At 38.8% G+C, this 27632-nt stretch overlaps 1 protein-coding gene across 1 annotated transcript in view; it reads right to left on the reverse strand.

Annotated features, from left to right (window-relative positions):
• Positions 1–27632, reverse strand: part of MAP3K5 (mitogen-activated protein kinase kinase kinase 5) — a 231163-nt gene that overhangs the window by 134795 nt on the left and 68736 nt on the right. The window contains exons 3-5 of the mRNA XM_069598470.1: positions 9910–9933; positions 2422–2615; positions 1013–1181 (exon numbers count right to left, since the gene is read on the reverse strand). Coding sequence (XP_069454571.1) covers positions 1013–1181; positions 2422–2615; positions 9910–9933 — 387 coding nt within the window. The remainder of the gene's footprint in view (positions 1–1012; positions 1182–2421; positions 2616–9909; positions 9934–27632) is intronic.

The following is a 27632-nucleotide window of genomic DNA, read 5'->3' on the forward strand; positions in this document are numbered from 1 at the left end:
GAGATAACTTCCAAGATATCAAGAACATGGAGCAACTGATAGAACTTTTATTATAAGTAACAAAAATATTTGGTTTCAACATAAGAAGGCTCTCCAGTCATGGGATCTTAAGTGCCACACGTCTCCATGTATGTGAATCTCTGTTATTCACATGAAGCTTTACTCAAGCCTGAATGGGTGAGAATAAGAAACCACAAGCCACTTAAATTTTACTGTAAAAATCCAACAGGAAATCCTCAACTCAGAGATTTCATTCTTCTTGTGTGTGTTGTATTAAGCTGCTTCAGTCATGGACTATAGACCACCAGGCTCCTCTGTCAATGGGATTCTCCAGGCAAGAATCCTGGAGTGAGTTGCCATTTCCTCCTCCAGGGGATCTTTCCGACCAGAGGATTGAACCCACGTCTCTTATGTCTCCTGCACTGGCAGGTGGGTTCTCTACCACTAGCCCCATGATTCTTCTTAGCGTAATTTAAAAATTTTAAGACACCCCAATAAAATAATATGGCATATCTGTGTTTTACATTACTTATTTTTAAAGCTACTTTTATAATTAATCAATTGCACATTTCTCGCTTCTGGCTAGTTAGATCCAGCACTATCAATTCCAAGCAACACAATTCCAGGAATAAGAGACATATCTGGAAAGCTCTAAAAATGTCTGTTCTTTGCGAAAACAAAGATTTCACTTACTGACAGGCAGGTGTGCCTGAGGCTAGCAGAGCAGAACAGCTGTCTGTGGATTAGCCATGCATGCAAATTTTTCTTTTTGTTCTTTTGGAGGAAAAAGGCAGCCCTTTACCGTACAAGTCTTTCATAATCACTGATGGTTAACTTATATGAGTCTGTTTCATTTATCATAAGATCTCTGGATGGAAAGCTTAGGAGAGTCAATAAAAAATTACATGTAGTAACATGAGTGACTTATTAGCTAACTCGAACTGGATATTAACACTCCCTTATTCCTCCAACATGATACATAACCAAGACTTGATTTTGAGCATCTTCTCACCTGGATATCTCTATATGAAAGTAACAGATTTATGACAATATCTGCTGTCAAGACTTCAATATTATCCACTCGCTGTCGAATTCTTGCCAATTCAGCTGCCAGTTCTTTGCCAGTATATAAGTTACGAGCTTTCCTGATATCATTGAGTATAGACTCCCGGAAATACTGGCTGGTGGAAAAACACACATTTTTAAGAGTCGATACTAGCAAGTATTTCAATGAAAAGCAATGACCTTATAAGGAAATGAATGACACCTGCAGCATTCGTACCTTTCAGATCATTAAGATGTCAGAATGAACACCTAATCTAGCTAGTATCATTAAGAAATTGGGGCATCCAAATATTTTACACTCTGCCTTGCTCCAGGAAGAATCAAAGGTAAAGATATTCCATGTTAATGAGTTGTCCAAGACCCTGCAGTAGTCCAGTTAAAATGCTAAAACTTCATTTTTCATTTTACTGTCTTGAGCAGAAATTGTTCTAAATAAATAAGTGTGCCCACAGTTTGAACATAATAAAACATGTACCTTCTGATCCAGCATCATCATTTATCAGCATAAATGACTGCTCTTAACTAAAATATAATAGTGCTTTCAACAATTTTTAGAGAGTTCTTGTCCTTACGCTAAAAGTCCCTGGACATTTATTCAGATAATGCTTCTATACTTACATGAAATATATTTTTAGCTCTACCATTACTATAACACAGTTAGCAGTCTTTCTTTTTTCTAATTTCAAGTTGTTCTCCTCTGAATAAAGTGGACAAAATTCAAAAGGTAGACTGAGATGCAACTATTTTATCCACTTAAAGGACATTATATATATTTTTTCCTGGTTCTTGCCTGAGTATTATATGTAAGAAACATCTGATAAGGTGCACAAATACAGCAAGTCCCCTACATACGAATGAGTTCTGTTCCAAGAGCGTGTTTGTAAGTTCAATTTGTTCGTTAAGTCCAACAAAGTTAGCCTAGGTATCCAACTAACACAATCGGTTGTATAGTACTGTACTTAATAGATTTATGATACTTTTCACACAAATAATATGTACAAAATAAACACAAAAATAAGAAATCATTTTTAACCTATAGTACAGTACATTAGTATAGTACAAGAGCTGGCATGCAGAGACTGGCATCAAGTAAAGAGGTAAGAAGAGTTACTGACTGGAGGAGAGAGAGAGGTGGGAGATAGCAGAGCTGAAGGACTGTCAGCAAGAAGAAACGGAGAGTAAGCTGCAAGCGACAATGTACGCCACGTATGTAAACCAACTTATGCAACTGGACATACAGACACACGCTCACATCTTTGAAAGTTCACAACTTGCAGTTTCGAATGTAGGCGACTTACATAAATTAAGTACACGAACACTTCACTATCACTACCAAACGGCATTATTAAACTTTACCTGGAACTTGCTTGTGCCACCTTCAAGAGCTGAATGAAACGATCCACAAGAGGTAAGCAGATGGGTCCCAGAAGCAGCTCAAAGTTCGGCTGCATGAGCTCAGTCAAGCCCTTCATGAAGCTGCTGTCACAGCAGTAGACCTTGTTATGCGGCGTTATCATGTAAGGAATAAATGTGTAGTTCCCAGTGCACATCTGCAGAAAGAGGAAGCACCAGGAGGTGGTAAGCTGACCTGCCGACCCCACACTAACGTCACTCTAAATCTGACTTTTAAATAATAATCCCATTTCCTATTCATGACCTATGAAAATTTCCTCCAATTTCTTTAATTGCTTACTTTAAGTAATTCAGACTTACACATGATAAAAAACATATGGCATGGCACAGTTTCTAGCAATCCCTTGAATATTTATTCACCATTCTCTTGGCCACAGCACTATGATATATGCTGTAGGTGAAGCAAGGTAGTTTAAAACACAGCCCTCAGCCTTCAGAAAACTTGTCAGAGACACAGCATAAATACGTGGAAATGATAAGAGTTAACATTTCAGGGCTGCCCACGTAACAGCAAAGTGTGAGTGATGCCAGAAAAAGCTGATCCCCTCCAGGCTGCTCAATCGCAGTCATGGCTTTATTAACATCTCAGTTACTAAATCTAGAGACCCTACATATTAAACAGCAGAGATGTCACTTGGCCAACAAAGGTCCCTATAGTCAAAGCTATGGTTTTTCCTGTAGTCATGTACCAGTGTGAGAGTTGGACTATAAAAGAAGGCTGAGCGCCAAAGAATTTATGCTTTCAAACTGTGGTGCGAGAGAAGACTCAAGCGTCCCATGGACAGGAAGGAGATCAAACTAGTCAATCCTAAAGCATATCAACCCTGAATATTCATTGGAAGGACTGAAGCTGAAGCTCCTATCCTTTGGCCACCTGATGTGAAGAGCCAGCTCATTGGAAAAGACCCTGATTCTGGGAAAGACTGACGGCAGGAGGAGAAGGGGGTGACAGAGGATGAGATGATTGGATGGTATCATTGACTCAATGGAGATGAGTTTGAGCAAACTCTGGGAGATAGTGAAGGACAGGGAAGCCTGGCGTGCTGCAGTCCATGAGGTTGAAAAGAGTTGGACACAGCCTTGCAGCTGAACAAGAGACCCTGAAGTTATCCCTGATGCTTCCATTTCCTCCACCTTCCACAAACTACCAACGTCCTGTCTATTCCACCTCCAAAATATATCTATTTGTTCACTTCACTCCATCTTCTCTGCTAGCACTGGAGACCATGCCCCCAATATCCTGGCCTGAGCCATTGTAACTGGCTTTTACCTGGGCTCCCTGCTTCTCCTCTTGCCTATCAATCTGTTTTTTACTCAGCTGTCAAAGGGCTCTTTCAATAATATATATCAGATGACTTCTCTCAGCTGCTCAAGGCCCCTCCCTTGCTCCTGAGATGAAGATAAAATAGATCACTGTCACCTACAAAGGCTTAACGATGCAAACCCTGCCTCTCTCTCTAGCCTCAGCCTGGACCACTCTCCACTCACTCAGCATGACCTTCTATCTGCTCCTGATGGTGCCAAGTGAGGGTGCACTAGTGCAAACACAAGTGGAGCTGGGAGGAATAAAGGAGACATTGGACTGGATGCCCCTGAGGAAGCAAGCCTGACTGGCGCTTAGGGCTCAGGGAAGGGAAGGGAATACAAAGTTAAGGATTTCAATCTCTGTTCAATCTCAGGGCAGTGGGAAATCTGGAAGGATTCAGAGCAGGAAAGAAAACATAACTAAACCTGTGTCTTTTGACAGTCCAGGCAGAAAACAGAATGCACTGAAAGAGAAAGAAATGAGATTTAAGGAAACAAGGTGGGAAGCTACAAAGCAAGACCAGATCACAAAAGTGGATGCCTGAACTTGACGTTAAGAAGAAAGAATCATTGAGATCAGCCAACTGGTTGCAGATATTGAAACAGAGGAAGGAGGCATTGAAGGCCACTCCATAGTGGTAAATGGGGTTCCTTAAAGGAGAATGGAATCCTTAACAAAAATCAAGAATTCAGAAGCAGAACTAGACTTAATTTTTAATATTTATGAACAAATTACATTTGGGGGCATTTGTTATATATTAGGTATTGAATCACAAACAGGGCCTGACTTCTAGTTAAAATATGAGATGAACTTCAAGAGGGTGAGATCTGATTTGGTGAGTAGGGTGACATGCACACTTTTGAAAGGTTGGGATTTAAGGGGAACAGGACTTCTCAAGTGATAACATCCAAGAGTTCCAAGCCAAAATGCAGACCTGGAAATTATTTCGTATGGCTGAATCTGAGGAAATGAGAGAGACCTCTAAGAGAAATGGCAACCCACTCCAGTATTCTTGCTTGGAAAGTCCCATGGACAGAGGAGCGTGGTAGGCTACAGTCCATGGGGTCACAAAGAGTTAGACACGACTGAACGACTTCACTTCACTTCTAAGAGAAAAAGCCAGAGAGAAAGAAAAAAAGCAGAGGGCTGAAAACTAGAATGAGATGGGGAGAAAACTCTACTTATCACTCTTCTAGGGAGTCCAGGAGCCTAAGTTATATGTTCCGTGTCAGCAGAATGGAGAACAATGCATTGCTTCTCTTATCCTTTGAACTAAATGAATGAGAGTAAACATTTATTCATTACATGCAGGTGCCAAGGAATGAATGGTCATATGTTTACAACAGTCCACTGATGGAAGAGATCTTGTCTCATCTCCATTTTACAGGCAAGGATTCAGGTAAGGCTTGGCAAGGTCACACTAGGACGCCAGTCCATGGACTCCTTTTCCAGAGGGCCTGCCATTATGGCCAGGAGGCTGAGCACCCTCCCGAGTGTCCTTGACTTGCTGGCACACCAACTCTTTGCTTCAGGTCATCCTCCACGGACCCCTGCATGAGCCAACTAACTGCCTCGTAGCAAACAGCCAAGAAGTACCAAATGTCCTTACAGCCCCCCTTGATTATTTATGAACATGTTATTCTCTGAGGCACTTGCATCTCAGGTAATGAAGCAGAAACTGGACTGGACTTCTAGTTAAAGTATGAGAAGAACCTCCAAAGGTTGCAATTTGATTTTTAAATCAAGCACATTAAGGTGTTCCTTTCACAAGTTCTCCTTCATGGAACAGTAATTGGAAGACTAGTCAGGAAGATGAAAAATAAACATACCCTGCTTCTAAAATGTTACCAAGATCCCACAGCAGGTTCACCAAACTAATCCTTTTACCCAAGCCACTGTCTAAGCAGAAAAGAAAGGCAAGCATATCAAGAGATGGCTTTTCAAATCTTCTAGAGCTTAAACTTTTGAGTGAGTTGAGAATCAAATACTCCTATTTTTGAAAATCATTTTGACTCAAAACTACCAAAGAGAAGGCTCCAAATCTTCTAAGTCACAAGGTAAGGACAAACAGGTGAGAAGCCAATAAACCAAAGAGCATTACTGGAATTTTGGAATATTATTCCTCTACTGCTGTATAAAGTTCTGTACCTTCAGAAGCCTTAATATCATGTGTATTTGTGTATAATATAAGAACTAGAATACATTATTACTGAAAGACTGGGCATTGAGAAATAACATCTATATAAAACATTCTGAGAGAGGAGGAGTATCAGATGTCTGGGTGTGTACTGAGTAGTAGGTAGGTAAAGAGAGAAAGATGAGAGTCATGAAGATAGCAGAGAAAATCAGATTCCAACTATCTTCAAACCCCATGGGATGAGGTTTCAGAATCCTTGAAGGTATTCAGCATGCTGAGGCTTTGCCAAGTTCCTGGTCTCAATGTACTTTTTGGAACCTCTTCTCTAAGGCAGTACTGTTTTTCAATGTCCCATTGTTGGTGATCAAAAAAAAAAATGGGGGAAAGTAAGCAGCAGGAGGCACTTCTGGGCCTGAGCTAAGAGCCAACACAGCAAGCCTGCAGTGGGGAGAAAGAATGTGGGGAGTGGCTGTGGATGGTGTGTTTTTAAAAAAGGATACCAGCTATTGAAAAAAATCACCTTTTCAAAATGATGAACACTAATAATACGGGAACATTTATTTCCCAAGTTGGCTCACATAAAGCTTAGAAATACCATTACGGCAATTTCTATTTACACATTGCTGCCAATCCTGAGTTTGAAATACCTAATAATCCAAAGCAAATAAAAAAGACTGTGATTAAGAACAGACACTTCAGGCTCTACTACAAAGCCACAGTCATCAAGACAGTATGGTACTGGCACAAAGACAGACATATAGATCAATGGAACAAAATAGAAAGCCCAGAGATAAATCCACACACATATGGACACCTTATCTTTGACAAAGGAGGCAAGAATATACAATGGAGTAAAGACAATCTGTTTAACAAGTGGTGCTGGGAAAACTGGTCAACCACTTGTAAAAGAATGAAACTAGATCACTTTCTAACACCGCACACAAAAATAAACTCAAAATGGATTAAAGATCTAAATGTAAGATCAGAAACTATAAAACTCCTAGAGGAGAACATAGGCAAAACACTCTCAGACATAAATCACAGCAGGATCCTCTATGATCCACCTCCCAGAATTCTGGAAATAAAAGCAAAAATAAACAAATGGGATCTAATTAAAATTAAAAGCTTCTGCACAACAAAGGAAACTATAAGCAAGGTGAAAAGACAGCCTTCTGAATGGGAGAAAATAATAGCAAATGAAGCAACTGACAAACAACTAATCTCAAAAATATACAAGCAACTTATGCAGCTCAATTCCAGAAAAATAAACGACCCAATCAAAAAATGGGCCAAAGAACTAAATAGACATTTCTCCAAAGAAGACATACGGATGGCTAACAAACACATGAAAAGATGCTCAACATCACTCATTATTAGAGAAATGCAAATCAAAACCACAATGAGGTACCACTTCACACCAGTCAGAATGGCTGCGATCCAAAAATCTGCAAGCAATAAATGCTGGAGAGGGTGTGGAGAAAAGGGAACCCTCCTACACTGTTGGTGGGAATGCAAACTAGTACAGCCACTATGGAGAACGGTGTGGAGATTCCTTAAAAAATTGCAAATAGAACTACCTTATGACCCAGCAATCCCACTGCTGGGCATACACACCGAGGAAACCAGAATTGAAAGAGACACATGTACCCCAATGTTCATTGCAGCACTGTTTATAATAGCCAGGACATGGAAACAACCTAGATGTCCATCAGCAGATGAATGGATAAGAAAGCTGTGGTACATATACACAATGGAGTATTACTCAGCCGTTAAAAAGAATTCATTTGAATCAGTTCTGATGAGATGGATGAAACTGGAGCCGATTATACAGAGTGAAGTAAGCCAGAAAGAAAAACACCAATACAGTATACTAACACATATATATGGAATTTAGGAAGATGGCAATGACGACCTTGTATGCAAGACAGGGAAAGAGACACAGATGTGTATAACGGACTTTTGGACTCAGAGGGAGAGGGAGAGGGTGGGATGATTTGGGAGAATGACATTCTAACATGTATACTATCATGTGAATTGAATCACCAGTCTATGTCTGACGCAGGATGCAGCATGCTTGGGGCTGGTGCGTGGGGATGACCCAGAAAGTTGTTATGGGGAGGGAGGTGGGAGGGGGGTTCATGTTTGGGAATGCATGTAAGAATTAAAGATTTTAAAATTTAAAAAATAAAAAACTAAAATTTAAAAAAAAAAAAAAAAGAACAGACACTTTAGGTGCAACAATTGTATTTTATTAATAAGATACTAATTCTAAAACAATTAAACCTGCTTCTTGAAGGAAGAAATTTCCTTAAATTTCAAAACAATGAGGCATGGTCATAAAATAATAAGACTGGTCTCTTCAGCCCATACTTGTTTTCATGGTTATAGAAACACACAGCTCAAAATCTAGAATTCTTATTATCTCTACTGCTTTTGTTTTAAAAATAAAAATGCCAACTCTGTTTTTTAATTTTTAAAAGTTACATAAAGGTGAACATAAGTATATGTGGAGCATGAATTAAGCTTCTGGAAAGATATGCCCTCAGCCGCCAAATATATTGAAATACATGCCCAAAATACTCAACTTGAAAGGGACTTAGCACTGGAAACACAGCAGCGTACCTGAGTCAATGGATGACTTGTTCATAATGTGTAATATTGGGTCAGCTTACAAACCTGCTTCCCTACATGTCCAAACTATCACGGCATGATCAGTTCTTCTCTGCCATTCAAGTAAACGCTACCTCCTCAGAAAAACCTCCCATGACCACTTGAGGGATGGGCTACCCACTCTTTGAGATATCGCCTTACGTTAATTTCTAATTTGTTTGTTTGCTTATTTGCTTGACCATCCCCCCCAGCAACACTCTTTTGAGCGTTGTCTCAGTTGTCTCCTGGGACAATTATGAATGAGTTGTCTCCACTTTCAGCCTCCAGAGTGAGTCTCTTGCAGCACCAAACCCAAAACCTAGCACACAGTTCATGTTCCATCAATATTTGCTTCATAAAATCTGTTACATTGAATTGATGCATGAAGCGGATCTTGTTCTTTTCCTGTTGAGATGTGAAGGATAAGTTTATTGTGGGAACATTACTCATGCTGCAATGAGTCCCTGACCTGAACTCTTAAATTTCTTAAATCTTAATTTCTTCAATTTCTGATCTAAGAGAAATTTACCCATTTTACTTTTAATCTTATCATCATAGATGGAATCATGTGCAGATTTTAACACAGTATGTTACTTCCCCTCTATGTTTCAGAAATACATTAAGGTTTTAAATACTGGCTCACTTTCCAAAATGAAAACACGACCATTGACATAACCATGCTAATTCCAAAATATAATTATTCTTCATGCATTTAAAATTTCTTAAATTCACCTTTATCACTCTTTAATTTTTAATTCTCTGTGGAGGGTAAGAACTTTGTAGTGTGCTTTCAAAGGTCTTCAAGTGTGGTCTATAAGACTTAGGAACTTAAGTCAATCTCAATGTAAAAATGACAGAGATACGTAGACATATTTCCATATGTGTATATATGCATATATATGTATGTATATGTATTGACACATTTATAATTTATATATATAGTATACATATAGATACACAGTAAACTTATAGAGATATCTCTATACCTGTATATATAGATATGCACACACACATACATATGTGTGTGTATCAGTACATTTATATATATATATGCTGCTTTAGTAACACTCATAATTATATAAAATTGAATATACTATATAGTTTTGTTCTAAATATAATTATATATAGAAAAAAACAGGCATCAGTGTCATCTCCCACTAGTATAAATAAAGTTTCACTATAAAGGGATACTTAAGTAAAATAGCCATATTTATACTGATATGTCAGGAATTTTAAAAGGAAGAGACAGAAATTAATAATTTGTAGAAATAGAAAATATACCAGCAATTAGCTGATAAAAAAGAAAAGATAAAAATGTTTATGGAAGTAAAATACTCACAGTATTCTTCTGGCAAATGATCTCCTGAAAAAAAGAGAAAAGAGAAGAGTAAAGCAAAAGCTAATACAAAATTAATTAATTCAACTAATTAACTGAAATATTCTATGTGGCAAAATTTATATTAACAATTTTATTATTTATCACTAGCAATTAGAAATTCAGAATGTGAAGAATAAAAGGTATCAACTAAATTCCTGCATCTGAGTTTACAGTCTGATGAAGGGGACAGGAGTGCACAAAAGTATCAACTATGGTTTTAGGAAAACAGCATAAACATGAAGAATCCAAAACCCGAATCTGAAAACCATTTCTGCAGAGTATGTATGCGCAGAATTATCTTATCAGCTACAATCTTTGGGGAAAGAGACTAAAATGAATTAGCTTTCCCAAAGCACAATCTCAATCATGCCCTGAGAAAGAACCTATCAGCATGCTTGGAGTAAAACTAGAAATAAAGGGTACCAGCTACTGGTCGGGGGGGAGGGGCAAATTCATATATAGACAATAAGGACACCTGACAATAACTAGTCATAAATGTTATGTATTGTTCCGAAAGAAGTGAAATATGTAAATACATTGCAGGTGGTGCTCCTATCTTCTAGATTATGAGAAATAAATGGGATCATGGGAATAATGTGGCTATATCATATATGGCACATAAAAAGCTCTCAATAAAGCCAGCTATTATTATTCCTAGACTTCAAGATGACTAGAGACATGGAAGAGACAATTTAGAAGAGTCTGTGGCATAAAAACTTCACTAAGGTTGGGGAATCATGATTTAGAAAACAGAGACGGGACTGTGTTTTAGAAAAGATGGCATGTGTGTTGCCAGGGAAACAGGTAATGTGAGGCATTTGTGGAGTCTACAGTGTGGTCCAACTGGCTAAGACCAGAAGCAGAACCAACCCAGGCGAGGTGAGAGGAGCAGAGGAGTGATGCAGGCTGTCATTCATCCCAGGGGACCAGCTGTCATTCATCCCAGGATCGACGTGGGGCAAAGGGGAACCTAGGAGGGCGTTAGCTTGGAGCAGTAGGTAAGATTTCTGAATGATTAAGGGTAACAGATGAGTAAACAAAAAGAGGAAGGGATTGTGCAGGGTAGATGTATATAAAATACTAAAAGAGACTGTTCAATACTCACAATCTTGCTGGTAAAAAAAGAACACATACACATGTAAAAAGAAACATTATAAGCCTGGACACACAAACATGTATGCACACCTGTCCTACATCCAAAGAGCAAAACGACAATAAGAGCTGGGGTTTCTGGGGAAAGACGACCTTCCTGGGGACTGAAAAAAGGCTGAAGATCAGCAGAGAAGGTGGAATTCAAGAGGACAGTCACATCTTCCAAAGACAAAGCAGGGAGGTAGGAATCCAGGCTAGAGAACTAGGAATGCAAAGGCCCATTTAGGAAACAATAAATATTCCTGGGGCTAAAGAAGACAGCTCATTTTGAGAAGTATAGAACAGAGAAATAAAAGGGTTTCCTTTTATTATTGAAAACATCTTGAATTCTATCATTGGGTTAAAACAGAAAGTTCATTTTGGCACACGCTAATAATAATAGAAAGTTATTTGGGGCCTAATTGAAGAAAGCCTTGAATGCCAAAATAAAGCACTCTATTGTGTAGGCATTTGGGCATATGAGAGTAAAAGTGCTTTTTCAGGTGAGTGACAGACATATAAAAGTCTCTGCACACACTGGGACATTGTTTGTAAAAGCAAAGTTTGGGAACAACACAAATGTTCTATCAACTAGAGACTGGCCTACTAAACTATGGTTCCTTGACACGATGGACTCCAATGCAGCTGAACAAAAGATGAGAAAGGTCTCTACGAAGTGACATGGAAAGATCTCCAAGACATACTGCCTAGTGAACAAAAGGAAAGGACAGAATGGTTGCTACCCTATGTTTCTACTTATGTATATAAAAGGGAGAAAAATAAAATCCTAATTTGTCTACTTCTAAAATCTCTCTGGAAGGATATACAAGAAACCAAGAACAGTGGCTGCCAATGGAGAGGGGATCCAACTGCCTGGAGGACAAGGATGAAAGGATGACTTTTCAATAATATATCTTTTTGCACTTATAAATGTTTATATTGGGTGAATGCATTACCCAAGAAAGACAAGTAATTCAAAGGTAAACCTTGTAAAAGTTTTAAAAATATGAATTACAACAGTAGTATTTAGTATTGGATGGGAAAAAGCATTCAGGTAGTTATCGCCAAGTCGAGGAATGTCTGGACTTTGGACTTGAACAATGGTAGTGCCCTGGAGGATGGAAATCAAGAGACAGATGAGTGATGATGTAGAGCAAAGTTGAAAGTGTCCTTTCCCACAATGTTTCACAGGTAGTTAATGCATCTCTCTACCTCCCTGCTACACACACACACACACACACACACACACACACACACACATGGTTCATGAAAAACACAAAGCCAGGATAGTCTAGCTATCCTGGCTCAGACAGTCACAAAGCCAGGAATACAGTATGCAGAATTTTCCAAACTTGATTTATGGAGCATCTCTCCAGAGGAGCAAACCACACTCTTTCCCAGATAGGCATAGTCTTCTCTTATCCCTCTAAGCAAAAAGAAAAGAAAAGAAAAACAACACTCTTCTCTTAATCCTGTACCACACAGCATCCTCTGCATATTGCATAGGAAACCCTGTTCTCTCTTGACTGTCTTCAATGACACCTAACCCCCTAACAGAAGCAGTTGATGTCCTTGTTTTTGCCCTCATGACTCCTTATATCGACCTCTGTGACAGCACTAGATGTACCACACTGCAATTACTGCTTCATATGCTTCTCCTAATCCTACATCATGAGTTCCTTGGGTGCAAGAGCCAGGTTTAGTTCCTATTTGTATCCCCACTGATTGCCTAGCAGATTGCAGGGTGTATAGTTGGTGCTCAATAAAAGGATGAATACGTTAACTAGTTCATGAATGTAAAAAATACTGGACTCTGAATTAGGAGAGACAGGTGTTAAGTCTTGGCTCTGCTCCTGACTGGCCATGTGTCATCTCTCTTCTCTCTAATGTAACACGCTAAGAACTGGATAGAGGGATCGTTGGTCCCTTTCAGCGCTGTATCCTATCACTTACTTTTGGCTAAAGGCCTAAGTCAGCATTGTTCTTGTGCCACTGGAAGGAGCGATGTCCTTATGCCCAGCACAGGAGTTACTCAACCATGATCTCTGTTTGGTACACCAGGCACAGAGATGGAGGTGGTGATGAAGGGAGCTGTGATGAGGGCTGAATGAGCTGAAGGCTCCCCTCTGGTTGTCACCAAAGGAAATAACCACAGTGGTTACTGGCCTCCAGCCAGTACGTTATGTCTTCCTGAAGAATTGCTTATTGAAGTAATAACTCTTACATGTCTTCTTTGCTTCCATTTCAGGTAATGCATGCATCATAAAAAATTCTAAAACTATATTCAATCATCCTTATAGCCATCCTACTGAGTTCTTATTAACTGCTTGCTCATGTTTTATAGAAGCTAAATGGGTACAAATGGCTCTCTTGAAGAAGTTTACTCACAGCTTATGATGTAACCTTAAAGGAGGTATCAACTTCAAAGAAAGAAAGGTACTATTTGTGCATTTTAACTCAGTACAAACAAACAGCAAACAAGACCTGAAAAGGTATTTAACTACTGAGGTGGAACAGTGAATGTCTGCATGCGTGCGTGCTCAGTTGCTTCAGTTGTGTCCAACTTTTTGTGACCCCATGGACTACAGTCCACCAGGCCCCTCTTTCCATGGGATTCTCCAGACAAGAATACGGGAGTAGGTTGCCAGGTCCTCCTCCAGGGGATCTTCCTGACCCAGGGATCAAACTCTTACCTCCTGCATCTCCTGCACTACAGGTAGATTCTTTACTGCTGAGTCACCAGGGAAGCCCCAGTGAATATTTAATTTCTGCTAAATCCATTGAAGGGGAATAAAAAGGAGGAAAGGGAATAAAAAGGAGGAAGGGGAATAAATTTAACAGGCAACTGCAATACTTCACATCACTCAGTGGAAATGTCTTGTCTAAAGAGCCTAAAAAATGAAAAATAAAAATCAACATAAACTCCAGTTCCTTAACAGTGAACTGTTTCTGAAGATACATCACCCCACTACAACTTCGTTCTTGCCTAAAGTCTTTCAGTTCAGTTCAGTTCAGTCGCTCAGTCGTGTCCGACCCTTTGCGATCCCATGAACTGCAGCACGCCAGGCCTCCCTGTTGGAGAAGGCAGTGGTACCCCACTCCAGTACTCTTGCCTGGAAAATCCCATGGACAGAGGAGCCTGGTAGGCTGTAGTCTGCGGGGTCGCTAAGAGTCAGATACAACTGAGCGACTTCACTTTGACTTTTCACTTTCATGCATTGGAGAAGGAAATGGCAACCCACTCCAGTATTCTTGCCTAGAGAATCCCAGGGATGGGGGAGCCTGGTGGGCTGCCATCTATGGGGTCGCACAGAGTCGGACATGACTGAAGCGACTTAGCAGCAGCAGCAGCAGGCCTCCCTGTCTATCACCAACTCCCAGAGTTCACTCAAACTCACGTCCATCAAGTCGGTGATGCCATCCAGCCATCTCACCTTCTATCGTCCCCTTCTCCACCTGCCCCCAATCCCTTCCAGCATCAGTCTTTTCCAATGAATCAACTCTTCACATGAGGTGGCCAAAGTACTAGAGTTTCAGCTTTAGCATCATTCCTTCCAAAGAACACCCAGGACTGATCTCCTTTACAATGGACTGGTTGGATCTCCTTGCAGTCCAAGGGACTCTCAAGAGTCTTCTCCAACACCACAGGTCAAAAGCATCAATTCTTCGGCACTCAGCTTTCTTCACAGTCCAACTCTCACATCCATACATGACTACTGGAAAAAACATAGCCTTGACTAGATGGACCTTAGTCGGCAAAGTAATATCTCTGCTTTTCAATATGCTATCTAGGTTGGTCATAACTTTTCTTCCAAGGAGTAAGCATCTTTTAATTTCATGGCTGCAGTCACCATCTGCAATGATTTTGGAGCCCCCCCAAAAAAAGTCTGACACTGTTTCCGCTGTTTCCCCATCTATTTCCCATGAAGTGATGAGACCAGATGCCATGATCTTCGTTTTTTGAATGTTGATCTTTAAGCCAACTTTTTCACTCTCCTCTTTCACTTTCATCAAGAGGCATTTGAGTTCCTCTTCAGTTTCTGCCATAAGGGTGGTATCATCTGCATATCTGAGGTGATTGAAATTTCTCCCGCAATCTTGATTCCAGCTTGTGTTTGTTCCAGTCCAGCGTTTCTCATGATGTACTCTGAATATAAGTTAAATAAGCAGGGTGACAATATACAGCCTTGACTTACTCCTTTTCCTATTTGGAACCAGTCTGTTGTTCCATGTCCAGTTCTAACTGTTGCTTCCTGACCTGCATACAGATTTCTCAAGAGGCAGGTCAGGTGGTCTGGTATTCCCATCTCTCTTAGGGGACCTTTAATCAGTGTACTCTCTGGCTGTACCAAAAACATCCTCAAATGTTTTCTCCAGGACGCTTTGATAACCAACCCAAGAAGCAAGGCAAAGGAGACAATCTAACATAGGTCTCAATCCAAAGGAAGACAAAGATAACTTTTGAGAGCTACTTGGGACAATGTAACACTGTAGAGGTCATCATAAGGATAAATAAATGTGGAGAGTCTCCAAAATTGGAAAGTTTCTCTGCCTAACATTTAAGTAATTACAGCCAGGGGAAGGAAGTGGGAACAGCTGGTGTGAGATTGCCAAACCAAATGGACACAGGGCGGAAGAAACAGTTAGCAACCAGGATCTTTTTCCTGAAAGAAAAGAAAGGCACAAGCTGGTGGTTTTGGGCCAGGAAAAAAGACCATGGCTCCCTGCTGGTGACCTTCAAGGTCTTCTCTCCTGAGATCTCTTTCTGTCGCAATGGAATGTGCCAAGTGTTCCACTAAAGTTGGGAAAAAAAGGAATCTTTCTTGTACGCCCCAGCTCCATCTTCTTACCTAATTTCAATGCCTCGAAGCTAAACAAAGATACGTCATATGGGCTGCGGTGAACACCATGAGCCTCACTGAGAAGATGGGGCTCATCTTTACCCTCTACATGCTGAGTTGGCTTAGGAAGAGCACTCCAACACACGTGTCACAGAACTGGTTCATCTTTAAAGTCAGGGAACCCAGCACACTTGTGTTTATATGCTTACATAAAAGCTCAAGTTAAAAAAAAACAGTCGAACAAAAACCTGGAAAATCATATTTTTAACAGACATATGAAATCTGTGGACAGACATGTAGGAAAATATACCTGATGACAAGTCCAAGAATATGGGGCTTGTCCTGCTCTGATGCTGAACCGTGTGTGTAACTCTAAATCTGCATCTCTGTGGATTTAGTTCTCATGTGTAAAGAAAGTATTCCATCTGCTCAATCTGCATAGTAACGACACTTCCCATCTCACTGGGTCATGTTTAAAGACCAAATGAAATAAATTTATGAGAGACCTTTAAGCATTTAAAGTCATATGTAACATGAGGTATTAATACTATCAAAGCAGACAACCCCAACTCAATTCCTATGTTATCGAATACAGAGGCATCTTATACCTGCGTTGTTTATGATCCTGGGAAGGAACACATCAGGATTATAGAAAAGACATATGAGCAACTGTTAATAAAAAAAAAAAACCTGTACCCAAAATCAGGCTTAATGATACCCAAACTTGAAAATAATCCTAAAAGAAATCCCAGACTTTCTTCTCCTCCTCTATTAATTTTGTTTCATGTTAAAAAATATATCTCGGTGGGAAAACTCTACTGCAAGTATATACATATCTTTAAACAGGGCTGAAGAGTGATGTTTTATACATACAGTGCTTGAAAGAGCTTCTTAACACAACCTTCTTTTAATATGCTGTTATTATTATAATCAACTTCCTCTTCTTTGTCATCATCGCTTCTTTCAGCGAGTCTTAACTGGACCTTATTATTCAAGTACAGGTATTTCTTTTTTTAAAAAAAACTGTATTATTGAAAAGTTACAGATATAATGAATTCTAGCATGGTAAATTATACTTTACACATAGATTTTAGTAAAACTTTCAAGGATGCATTTTTAAAGGACTCAGATAGGATGGTGGTTTGCAGTGCGACAAAGATCAACTTCCAGAGAAAGAAGCACTTATTTATAATGAACAAACAGGTCTAGAATTCAGCTGGGTGGGAGGTGGGAGGCTTTCAGACTCACACCCTCTATGTGCAGAGGTATTCCTTCTTGCTTTTTAAGGTATTCAAATTCATAAGCCTGTGATGAAAATCTCTAGAAATGAAGAGAATACACTCAGAGATGTGATGACACCCTCCATTCACTGCATAGCATAGATTTCCTTCTCCGTTGTATGAGATGGCAATAAGATGCTAGACACAATGAGATGGGGAAGGGTAAAGGAGGTTAGGAAGGAAAGCAAGGGCATCCTTTGTCCAATATACACATAATTCCTTTGAAGATATAATCTCTTTACCTGACATCGAAGAAAACTGGATTTTCCAGTCACAAGCCCTTTCCCAAATCTCAGAGATACAACAACTGGAAATCCACTCCTGCTAAAGAAATCTTCATCTAGTCTGTCAGTTCAAGATCTTGAGAGAAAATCTTAATAAAGCAGTGCTCACAGGTATTTATCTATTTCTCCCCCAAACTACCTCCCTTTCCCCCCAATTTGACATGGAATTACATAGCTCAGAGGAAAGTTTGATCATTTCTAAAATAAGTAAAATAAAAGAGCTAGAACTTTTTTCTCTCAATAGAAAAATATTTTTTCCATGAAATATTAGAAGGATATGTGATGATTATATTGGACAGAGGAGATACAGAGGGCCATGGCTTACAAATCAATGGCCAGTTATTAAGTTAGTAAGATACTTAAGAAAATGTCCAGGAGCAGCACTGTTACATGGAGCTCAGCCAATGTTTCTGGTGCACAAATCGTTAGACTACTTTATAGGATCATATTCTCAAATGACTTTTTTTCCCTAACATTTACCATGTACTTTGTACCACTAAGTTAAGTGCTACTTTAGAGTGCTGAAAAGAATGTAGTAAAACTTCATTATTAAACTAAGAGAATTATAAACCTTTGGGAAAATACAAATTTTAATTTCATACTCAATTCAATCTAAAACTAAATTCATCTTATTTTTTTATCTTGATAAAAGAGGTAAAACTTTAAGAAAAGGAACTAGTGGTGTAAAAGGAAAAAAAGATTTTTCAGTTTAAGAACACTCTAGAATCTGAGCTAATCTGCCAAATTCATGTGAAAATTTAACTTAAGTTCACGGTTGTTGTTGTTTAGTCACCAAGTCGTGTCCGACTCTTTTGCCACCCCATGAACTGTAGCCTGCCTGGCTCCTTGATTCATGAGATTTCCCAGGCAAAAACACAGGAGTGGGTTAGCATTTCCTCCAGGAGCTCTTCCTGACTCAGGGATCGAACCTGAATCTCCTGCACTGTAGACAGATTCTTTACCACTGAGCCACCAGGAAAGCCCTAAGTTCAAGGTATTTATAACAAAATTACTTTGATCTTCTCAACAAATTACTAGAAACTAGTATTGGGCTGGCCAGAAAGTTCATTTAGGCTTTCCCATAAGATGGTATGAAAAAACCTGAATGAACTTGCTGCCCAGCCCAATATAATCATCAAAATTCACAGCATTAATATCACTGCCTGGTCTTCTAAAAACCATAACCATTTGCTTCAAGTGGAAATGAATATTATCAGCAAAATAGATTCAATATCCAATTTCTCACATACAAACTCCAATGGAGATTGAGTCCCTCTGTACCTACAGATCATGGGTCTAAGTACCATGCAACTGTTTGAATGAGCAACTATAATAGTCCCCAAGTTTCATCCATGTAGCAGCATGTGTCAGAATTTCCTTCCTTTTTAAGGCCTTTTTATTCCATTGTATGTGTATACCACATTTCATTTTATCTATTCATCTACTGATGGACATTTAGGCTCCTTCCATATTTGGCTATTTTAAGTAATGCTGTTATGAACATGGGTGCATAAATATCTCTGTGAGATCACGCTTTCAATACCCTGAGGTGTATACATCCAAAGTGCAATTGCAGGATCACATGAAAACATTGCCATATTGTTAAAAGTTGATGATTTTTAAAGGGGTAATTTAGTGATAATGTTACATATTTTGGTTTGTGCACCCACAGTTTCACGCTAGTCAGATACCGATCTAGAAAATACTAGTTGCATTGACGCAGAGGAAGAGTTTCAGCCACCAAATATGTAGGTACTATATTCAGTGAGATGGCAAAGGATTAAGCATGTGGATAGATTGCTGTAAAGAGCAGTTTATGAAAGCAAATCCCACCTGGAAAGTGACATTTCGAGCAATGATTACAGAGGAAAACACAACTAAATTTCTTGAATAAGGAATGATCTCACATAATCATTACATTTCAACATAAGCTGTGTTACCACTAACTGGTATACATATCAATCTCTAGACAAACATTTATTCTGCAATGGATAAAACGGGAATAAAGCCTATCTTAGTGCAGAAAGAATAATTCCAAATGCATGTGAGGCCTTCTAACCACGGTCAGAACATTAGGAAAAAAATATTTGAGATTCAAATGACCAAAATATATTTAAGTTATCCCAAAGGATACAGAAAGTAACAGACTAATAACAATTTTTTTCATTAAAAACATTAGTTAAAAAAAAACATTATTATGAAATATTTAAAGAATATAAAACTTAGTCATACACTCCTTTAGCACAGTAAAGAAAACCACCAACAAAACAAAAAGGCAATCTAATAAATGGGAAAAGATAAATGCAAATATATCTAATAAGAGGTTAATATCCAAACTATGTAAAGAACTCATGCAACTCAATTTTTTAAAAATCAATTAAAAATGGACAGGAGATCTGAATAGACATTTTTATTTATTTTTTATTTTTTTATTTTTTTAAATTTATTTATTTTTTTAATTTTAAAATCTTTAATTCTTACATACGTTCCCAAACATGACCCCCCCTCCCACCTCCCTCCCCACAACATCTCTCTGGGTCATCCCCATGCACCCGCCCCAAGCATGCTGCATCCTGCGTCAGACATGGACTGGCGATTCAATTCTTACATGATAGTATACATGTTAGAATTCCCATTCTCCCAAATCATCCCACCCTCTCCCTCTCCCTCTGAGTCCAAAAGTCCGTTATACCCATCTGTGTCTTTTTTCCTGTCTTGCATACAGGGTCGTCATTGCCATCTTCCTAAATTCCATATATATGTGTTAGTGTACTGTATTGGTGTTTTTCTTTCTGGCTTACTTCACTCTGTATAATTGGCTCCAGTTTCATCCATCTCATCAGAACTGATTCAAATGAATTCTTTTTAACGGCTGAGTAATACTCCATTGTGTATATGTACCACAGCTTTCTTATCCATTCATCTGCTGATGGACATCTAGGTTATTTCCATGTCCTGGCTATTATAAACAGTACTGCGATGAACATTGGGGTACATGTGTCTCTTTCAATTCTGGTTTCCTCGGTGTGTATGCCCAGCAGTGGGATTGCTGGGTCATAAGGTAGTTCTATTTGCAATTTTTTAAGGAATCTCCACACTGTTCTCCATAGTGGCTGTACTAGTTTGCATTCCCACCAACAGTGTAGGAGGGTTCCCTTTTCTCCACACCCTCTCCAGCATTTATTGCTTGCAGATTTTTGGATCGCAGCCATTCTGACTGGTGTGAAGTGGTACCTCATTGTGGTTTTGATTTGCATTTCTCTAATAATGAGTGATGTTGAGCATCTTTTCATGTGTTTGTTAGCCATCCGTATGTCTTCTTTAGAGAAATGTCTATTTAGTTCTTTGGCCCATTTTTTGATTGGGTCGTTTATTTTTCTGGAGTTGAGCTGCATAAGTTTCTTGTATATTTTTGAGATTAGTTGTTTGTCAGTTGCTTCATTTGCTATTATTTTCTCCCATTCAGAAGGCTGTCTTTTCACCTTGCTTATAGTTTCCTTTGTTGTGCAGAAGCTTTTAATTTTAATTAGATCCCATTTGTTTATTTTTGCTTTTATTTCCAGAATTCTGGGAGGTGGATCATAGAGGATCCTGCTGTGATTTATTTCTGAGCGTGTTTTGCCTATATTCTCCTCTAGGAGTTTTATAGTTTCTGATCTTACATTTAGATCTTTAATGCATTTTGAGTTTATTTTTGTGTGTGGTGTTAGAAAGTGATCTAGTTTCATTCTTTTACAAGTGGTTGACCAGTTTTCCCAGCACCACTTGTTAAAGAGATTGTCTTTACTCCATTGTATATTCTTGCCTCCTTTGTCAAAGATAAGGTGTCCATATGTGTGTGGATTTATTTCTGGGCTTTCTGTTTTGTTCCATTGATCTATATGTCTGTCTTTGTGCCAGTAGCATACTGTCTTGATGACTGTGGCTTTGTAGTAGAGCCTGAAGTCAGGCAAGTTGATTCCTCCCGTTCCATTCTTCTTTCTCAAGATTGCTTTGGCTATTTGAGGTTTTTTGTATTTCCATACAAATCTTGAAATTATTTGTTCTAGTTCAGTGAAAAATGTGGCTGGTAGCTTGACAGGGATTGCATTGAATTTGTAAATTGCTTTGGGTAGTATACTCATTTTCACTATATTGATTCTTCCGATCCATGAACATGGTATATTTCTCCATCTATTAGTGTCCTCTTTGATTTCTTTCATCAGTGTTTTATAGTTTTCTATATATAGGTCTTTAGTTTCTTTAGGTAGATATATTCCTAAGTATTTTATTCTTTTCGTTGCAATGGTAAATGGAATTGTTTCCTTAATTTCTTTTTCTACTTTCTCGTTATTCGTGTATAGGAATGCAAGGGATTTCTGTGTGTTGATTTTATATCCTGCAACTTTACTATATTCATTGATGATCTCTAGTAATTTTCTGGTGGAGTCTTTAGGGTTTTCCATGTAGAGGATCATGTCATCTGCAAACAGTGAGAGTTTTACTTCTTCTTTTCCAATTTGGATTCCTTTTATTTCTTTTTCTGCTCTGATTGCTGTGGCCAAAACTTCCAGAACTATGTTGAATAGTAGCGGTGAAAGTGGACACCCTTGTCTTGTTCCTGACTTTAGGGGAAATGCTTTCAATTTTTCACCATTGAGGAATAGACATTTTTAAAAAGAAGACATACACTTTTCAACAGGTATATAGAAGATGCTCAACATCACTAATTATCAGGCAAATACAAATCAAAACCACAATGAGATATGATCTCACATCTGTCAGAATGGCTATTATAAAAAGACAACACACTGTTGTCAAGAATATGAAAAAAGGGAACCCTCATACATTGTTGGCAGGAATGTAAATTGGTGCAGTCTCTGTGGAAACAGTATAGAGGTTCCTCAAAAAATTAAAAATAGAACTACCATTTTTGTTGTTGTTGTTTAGTCATCCAGTAGTATCCAACTCTTCACAACCCCATGGACTGCAGCATGTCAGGCCTCCCTGTCCCTCACCATTTCCCAGAGTTTGCCCAAGTTCATGTTCGTTTCATCAGTGATGCCATCAAACCATCTCATCCTCTGATGCACTCCTCTCCTTCTGCCCTCAATGTTTCCCAGCATCAGGGACTTATCCATTGAGTCATCTGTTTGCATCAGATAACCAAAATATTGGAGCTTCAGCATCAGCATCAGTCCTTCCAGTGAATATTCAGGGTTGATCTCCCTTAAGATTGACTGGTTGGATCTCCTTGCTGTCCAAGGGACTTTCAGGAGCCTTCTCCAGCACTACAGTTCAAAGGCATCATTTCTGCAGTGTTCTGCCTTCTTTACAGTCCAGTTCTCACAACTGTATGAGACCACTGGGAAAACCATAGCCTTGACTATATGGACCTTTGTCATATATGATATGATCTAGCAAATGCACTTCTGAGTGTTTATTCAAAGAAAATGAACTTGAAGAGATATATGCAGTGCTGGGGAAGACTAACTTGAAGAGATATATGTAATCCTGGAGAAGACTAACTTGAAGAGATATAGGCACCCCCATTCACTGTAGCGGGGGCGCAGGAGGGCCAAGAGGAGCTACTCCATTCACGTTCAAGGTCAGGAGGGGCGGCGGTGAGGAGATACCCCTCCTTCAAGGTAAGGAGCAGTGGCTGTGCTTTGCTGGAGCAGCCGTGAAGAGACACCACACGTCCAAGACAAGAGAAACCCAAGTAAGATGGTAGGTGTTGCAAGAGGGCATCAGAGGGCAGACACACTGAAACCATCATCACAGAAAACTAGTCAATCTAATCACACAGACCACAGCCTTGTCTAACTCAATGAAACTAAGCCATGCTATGTGGGGCCACCCAAGACGGGCAGGTCATGGTGGAGAGGTCTGACAGAATGTGGTCCACTGGGGAAGGGAATGGCAAGCCACTTCAGTATTCTTGCCTTGAGAACCCCACAAACAATATCAAAATGATAGGACACTGAAAGAGGAACTCCCCAGGTCGGTAGGTGCCTAATACGGTACTGGAGATCAGTGGAGAAATAACTCCAGAAAGAATGAAGGGATGGAGCCAAAGCAAAAACAATACCCACTTGTGGATGTGACTGGTGATAGAAGCAAGGTCCCATGCTATAAAGAACAATATTGCATAGGAACCTGGAATGTCAGGTCCATGAATCAAGGCAAATTGGAAGTGGTCAAACAGGAGATGGCAAGAGTGAACGTTGACATTCTAGGAATCAGCAAACTAAAATGGACTGGAATGGGTGAATTTAACTCAGATGACCATTATATCTACTATTGTGAGCAAGAATCCCTTAGAAGAAATGGGGTAGCCATCATGGTCAAAAAAAGAGTCCGAAATGCAGTACTTGGATGCAATCTCAAAAACAACAGAATGATCTCTGTTTGTTTCCAAGGCAAACCATTCCATATCACAGTAATCCAAGTCTATGCCCCAACCAGTAATGCTGAAGAAGCTGAAGTTGAATGGTTCTATGAAGACCTACAAGACCTTTAGAACTAACATCCATATAAGTTGTCCTTTTGATTATAGGGGACTGGAATGCAAAAGTAGGAAGTCAAGAAACACCTGGAGTAACAGGCAAATTTGGCCTGGGAATGCGGAATGAAGCAGGGCAAAGGCTAATAGAGTTTTGCCAAGAGAACGCACTGGTCATAGCAAACACCCTCTTCCAACAACACAAGAGAAAACTCTACACATGGACATCACCAGATGGTCAACAATGAAATCAGATTGATTATATTCTTTGCAGCCAAAGATGGGGATGCTCTATACAGTCAGCAAAAACAAGACTGGGAGCTGACTGAGGCTCAAATCATGAACTCCTTAGTGCCAAATTCAGACTGAAATTGAAGAAAGTAGGGAAAATCGCAAGACCATTCAGGTATGACCTAAACCAAATCCCTTATGATTATACAGTGGAAGTGAGAAATAGATTTAAGGAACTAGATCCAATAGATAGAGTGCCTGATGAATTATGGACGGAGGTTCGTGACACTGTACAGGAGACAAGGATCAAGACCATCTCCATGGAAAAGAAATGCAAAAAACAAAATGGCTGTCTGGGGAGGCCTTACAAATAGCTGTGAAAAGAAGAGAACCCAAAAGCAAAGGAGAAAAGGAAAGATATAAGCATCTGAATGCAGAGTTCCAAAGAATAGCAAGGAGAGATAAGAAAGCCTTCCTCAGAGATCAATGCAAAGAAATAGAGGAAAACAAGAGAATGGGAAAGACTAGAGATCTCCTCAAGAAAATTAGAAATACCAAGGGAACATTTCATTCAAAAATGGGCTCGATCAAGGACAGAAATGGTATGGACCTAACAGAAGCAGAAGATATTAAGACGAGGTGGCAAGAATACACAGAAGAATTGTACAGAAAAGATCTTCAAGACCTGGATAATCATGATGGTGTGATCACTCACCTACAGCCAGACATCCTGGAATGTGAAGTCAAGTGGGCCTTAGAAAGCATCACTACGAACAAAGCTAGTGGAGGTGATGGAATTCCAGTAGAGCTATTTCAAATCCTGAAAGATGATGCTATGAAAGTGCTGCACTCAATATGCCAGCACATTTGGAAAACTCAGCAGTGGCCACAGGACTAGAAAAGGGCAGTTTTCATTCCAATCCCAAAGAAAGGCAATGCCAAAGAATGCTCAAACTACTGCACAATTGCACTCATCTCACATGCTAGTAAAGTAATGCTCAAAATTCTCCAAGCCAGGCTTCAGCAATATGTGAACCGTGAACTTCCAGATGTTCAAGCTGGTTTTAGAAAAGGCAGAGGAACCAGAGATCAAACTGCCAACATCCGCCTGGATCATTGAAAAAGCAACAGAGTTCCAGAAAACATCTATTTCTGCTTTATTGCCTATGCCAAAGCCTTTGACTGCGTGGATCACAATAAACTGTGGAAAATTCTGAAAGAGATGGGAATACCAGACCACCTGACCTGCCTCTTGAGAAACCTGTATGCAGGTCAGGAAGCAACAGTTAGAACTGGACATGGGACAGACTGGTTCCAAATAGGAAAAGGAGTAAGTCAAGGCTGTATATTGTCACCCTGCTTATTTAACTTCCATGCAGAGTACATCATGAGAAATGCTGGACTGGAAGAAACACAAGCTGGAATCAAGATTTCTGGGAGAAATATCAATAACCTCAGATATGCAGATGACACCACCCTTATGGCAGAAAGTGAAGAGGAACTAAAAAACCTCTTGATAAAAGTGCAAGAGGACAGTGAAAAAGTTGGCTTAAAGCTCAACATTCAGAAAACGAAGATCATGGCATCTGGGCCCATCACTTCATGGGAAATAGATGGGGAAACAGTGGAAACAGTGTCAGACTTTATTTTGGGGGGCTCCAAAATCACTGCAGATGGTGACTGCAGTCATAAAATTAAAAGATGCTTGCTCCTTGGAAGAAAGTTATGACCAACCTAGATAGCACGTTGAAAAGCAGAGACATTACATTGCCAACAAAGGTCCATCTATATACTATGTTATATACCTGAAATTAATACAGTATTGTAAGTTGATTATACTTCAATTTAAAAAATTAACAAAATTTTTCACATACCCATGGATATAGCATCCAGATTTAGAAATGCAATGCATATATAGTTGAAGACTCCTTAATGCTATTCCACCTGTTCTTCAAAGAAGTACTCATAATTTATTTATAATTCTAATATACACTTTATCCTTTTATTACATAAATGTATAAAGAGCATTGTCTTGCACATGATTACATTTTGTAGAAATGGCATCATACTGTACTCATGCTTCTATACTTTGTTTTTTCTCTTAACATTGTTTCTGAGCTATACTAATAGTGGTACAGAAAGCTCTAGTTAATTCAATTTCAAGTGCTCTAAACATTCCATTAAATGACTAAACCAGAAAGTATTTATATTCATTCTTCTGTTGATAGATATTTACCAATTTCTGTGATGGGTAGATTACCACAAACAATGTTAACATAAGCTTTCTTGATTATATCACCTTATGCATGCTAAAGACTTCTTTAAACAGAAATGATCTTTATTTTTCTCAAAAAATAAAAGACTCAGAACTTAACATTAAAGATCAGTGCATTTTAAGAAAACTATCACAACCTACATATTTGAAAGAGTTAAATGAAAATGACAAACTGAGAAAGAAAATCTTCTTTCCATAACTTTCAAAAGCAAATTTTAAATGAAATTTTAGAGGAATCTATTTTGAATAATTTCCTTGTGTATCCCAACATGCCTTTATTTAAAATTTTTTATTACTTTATTTTAAAAATTTTTATGAGGCATAATTGACATATATTAGTTTCAGGTGGGCCATACAATGGTTTGATATTTGTATACACTGCAAAATAATCATTTCAATACATGTAGTTAACATCTGTCACTATATACTTACAAAAGTGTTTTATCTTAAAAGAACTTTTAAGGTCTACTTTCAAAAAATATTTTTTTAAAGAGAAAGAGATTAGTTGAGACTACTAATCTGGGCAGAAGAAATATCAGTGGAACTATAAATATTCCATTAAATCACTATACCAGAAAGTATTCATATTCATTCTTCTGTTGATGGATATTTACCAATTTCTCTGGGGGAGGGATTATCACAAACAAAGTTAACATACACTTTCTTCATTATATCTCCATATGCAAGCCAACGTTGGTTTTTTTTTTTTAACAGCACACATCTAGAATCAGAACTGCTGACTCTTGGTGATAAACTCAGTTGATATTATAAGCTATTGCCAATGATCTTCAAAAGGTAATGCCAACATACTCTTCTACCAGCAATGCATACACTTCCCACACTTCACAGCCCTGCCATTGGTATAATAAGGGCCTTTAATTGTTGACTATCTGATAATGTGAATGACATTTCCTTGTTTTGTTTTGCTTTGCTTTTATATGAAGCATTATTTAAAAGTGAGTGGGGAGTGACCTAGGGAAAAGAGAGGGAGCTAAATAAGGGAGAAGAAGGAGTCAGATTTATAGCTGAGAGGTGTTGTTATAAAGGAATTTCTTTTTGTTTTTGTCTTCATTTATTTTTTAACTTTCTATTTTATATTGGAGTACAGTTGATTAACAATATTGTGATAGTTTCAGGTGTGCAACAAAGTGATTCAAT

The sequence above is a fragment of the Ovis canadensis genome, chromosome 8 (assembly GCF_042477335.2).
Source record: "Ovis canadensis isolate MfBH-ARS-UI-01 breed Bighorn chromosome 8, ARS-UI_OviCan_v2, whole genome shotgun sequence".
In the NCBI taxonomy this organism is placed as follows: Eukaryota; Metazoa; Chordata; class Mammalia; order Artiodactyla; family Bovidae; genus Ovis; species Ovis canadensis.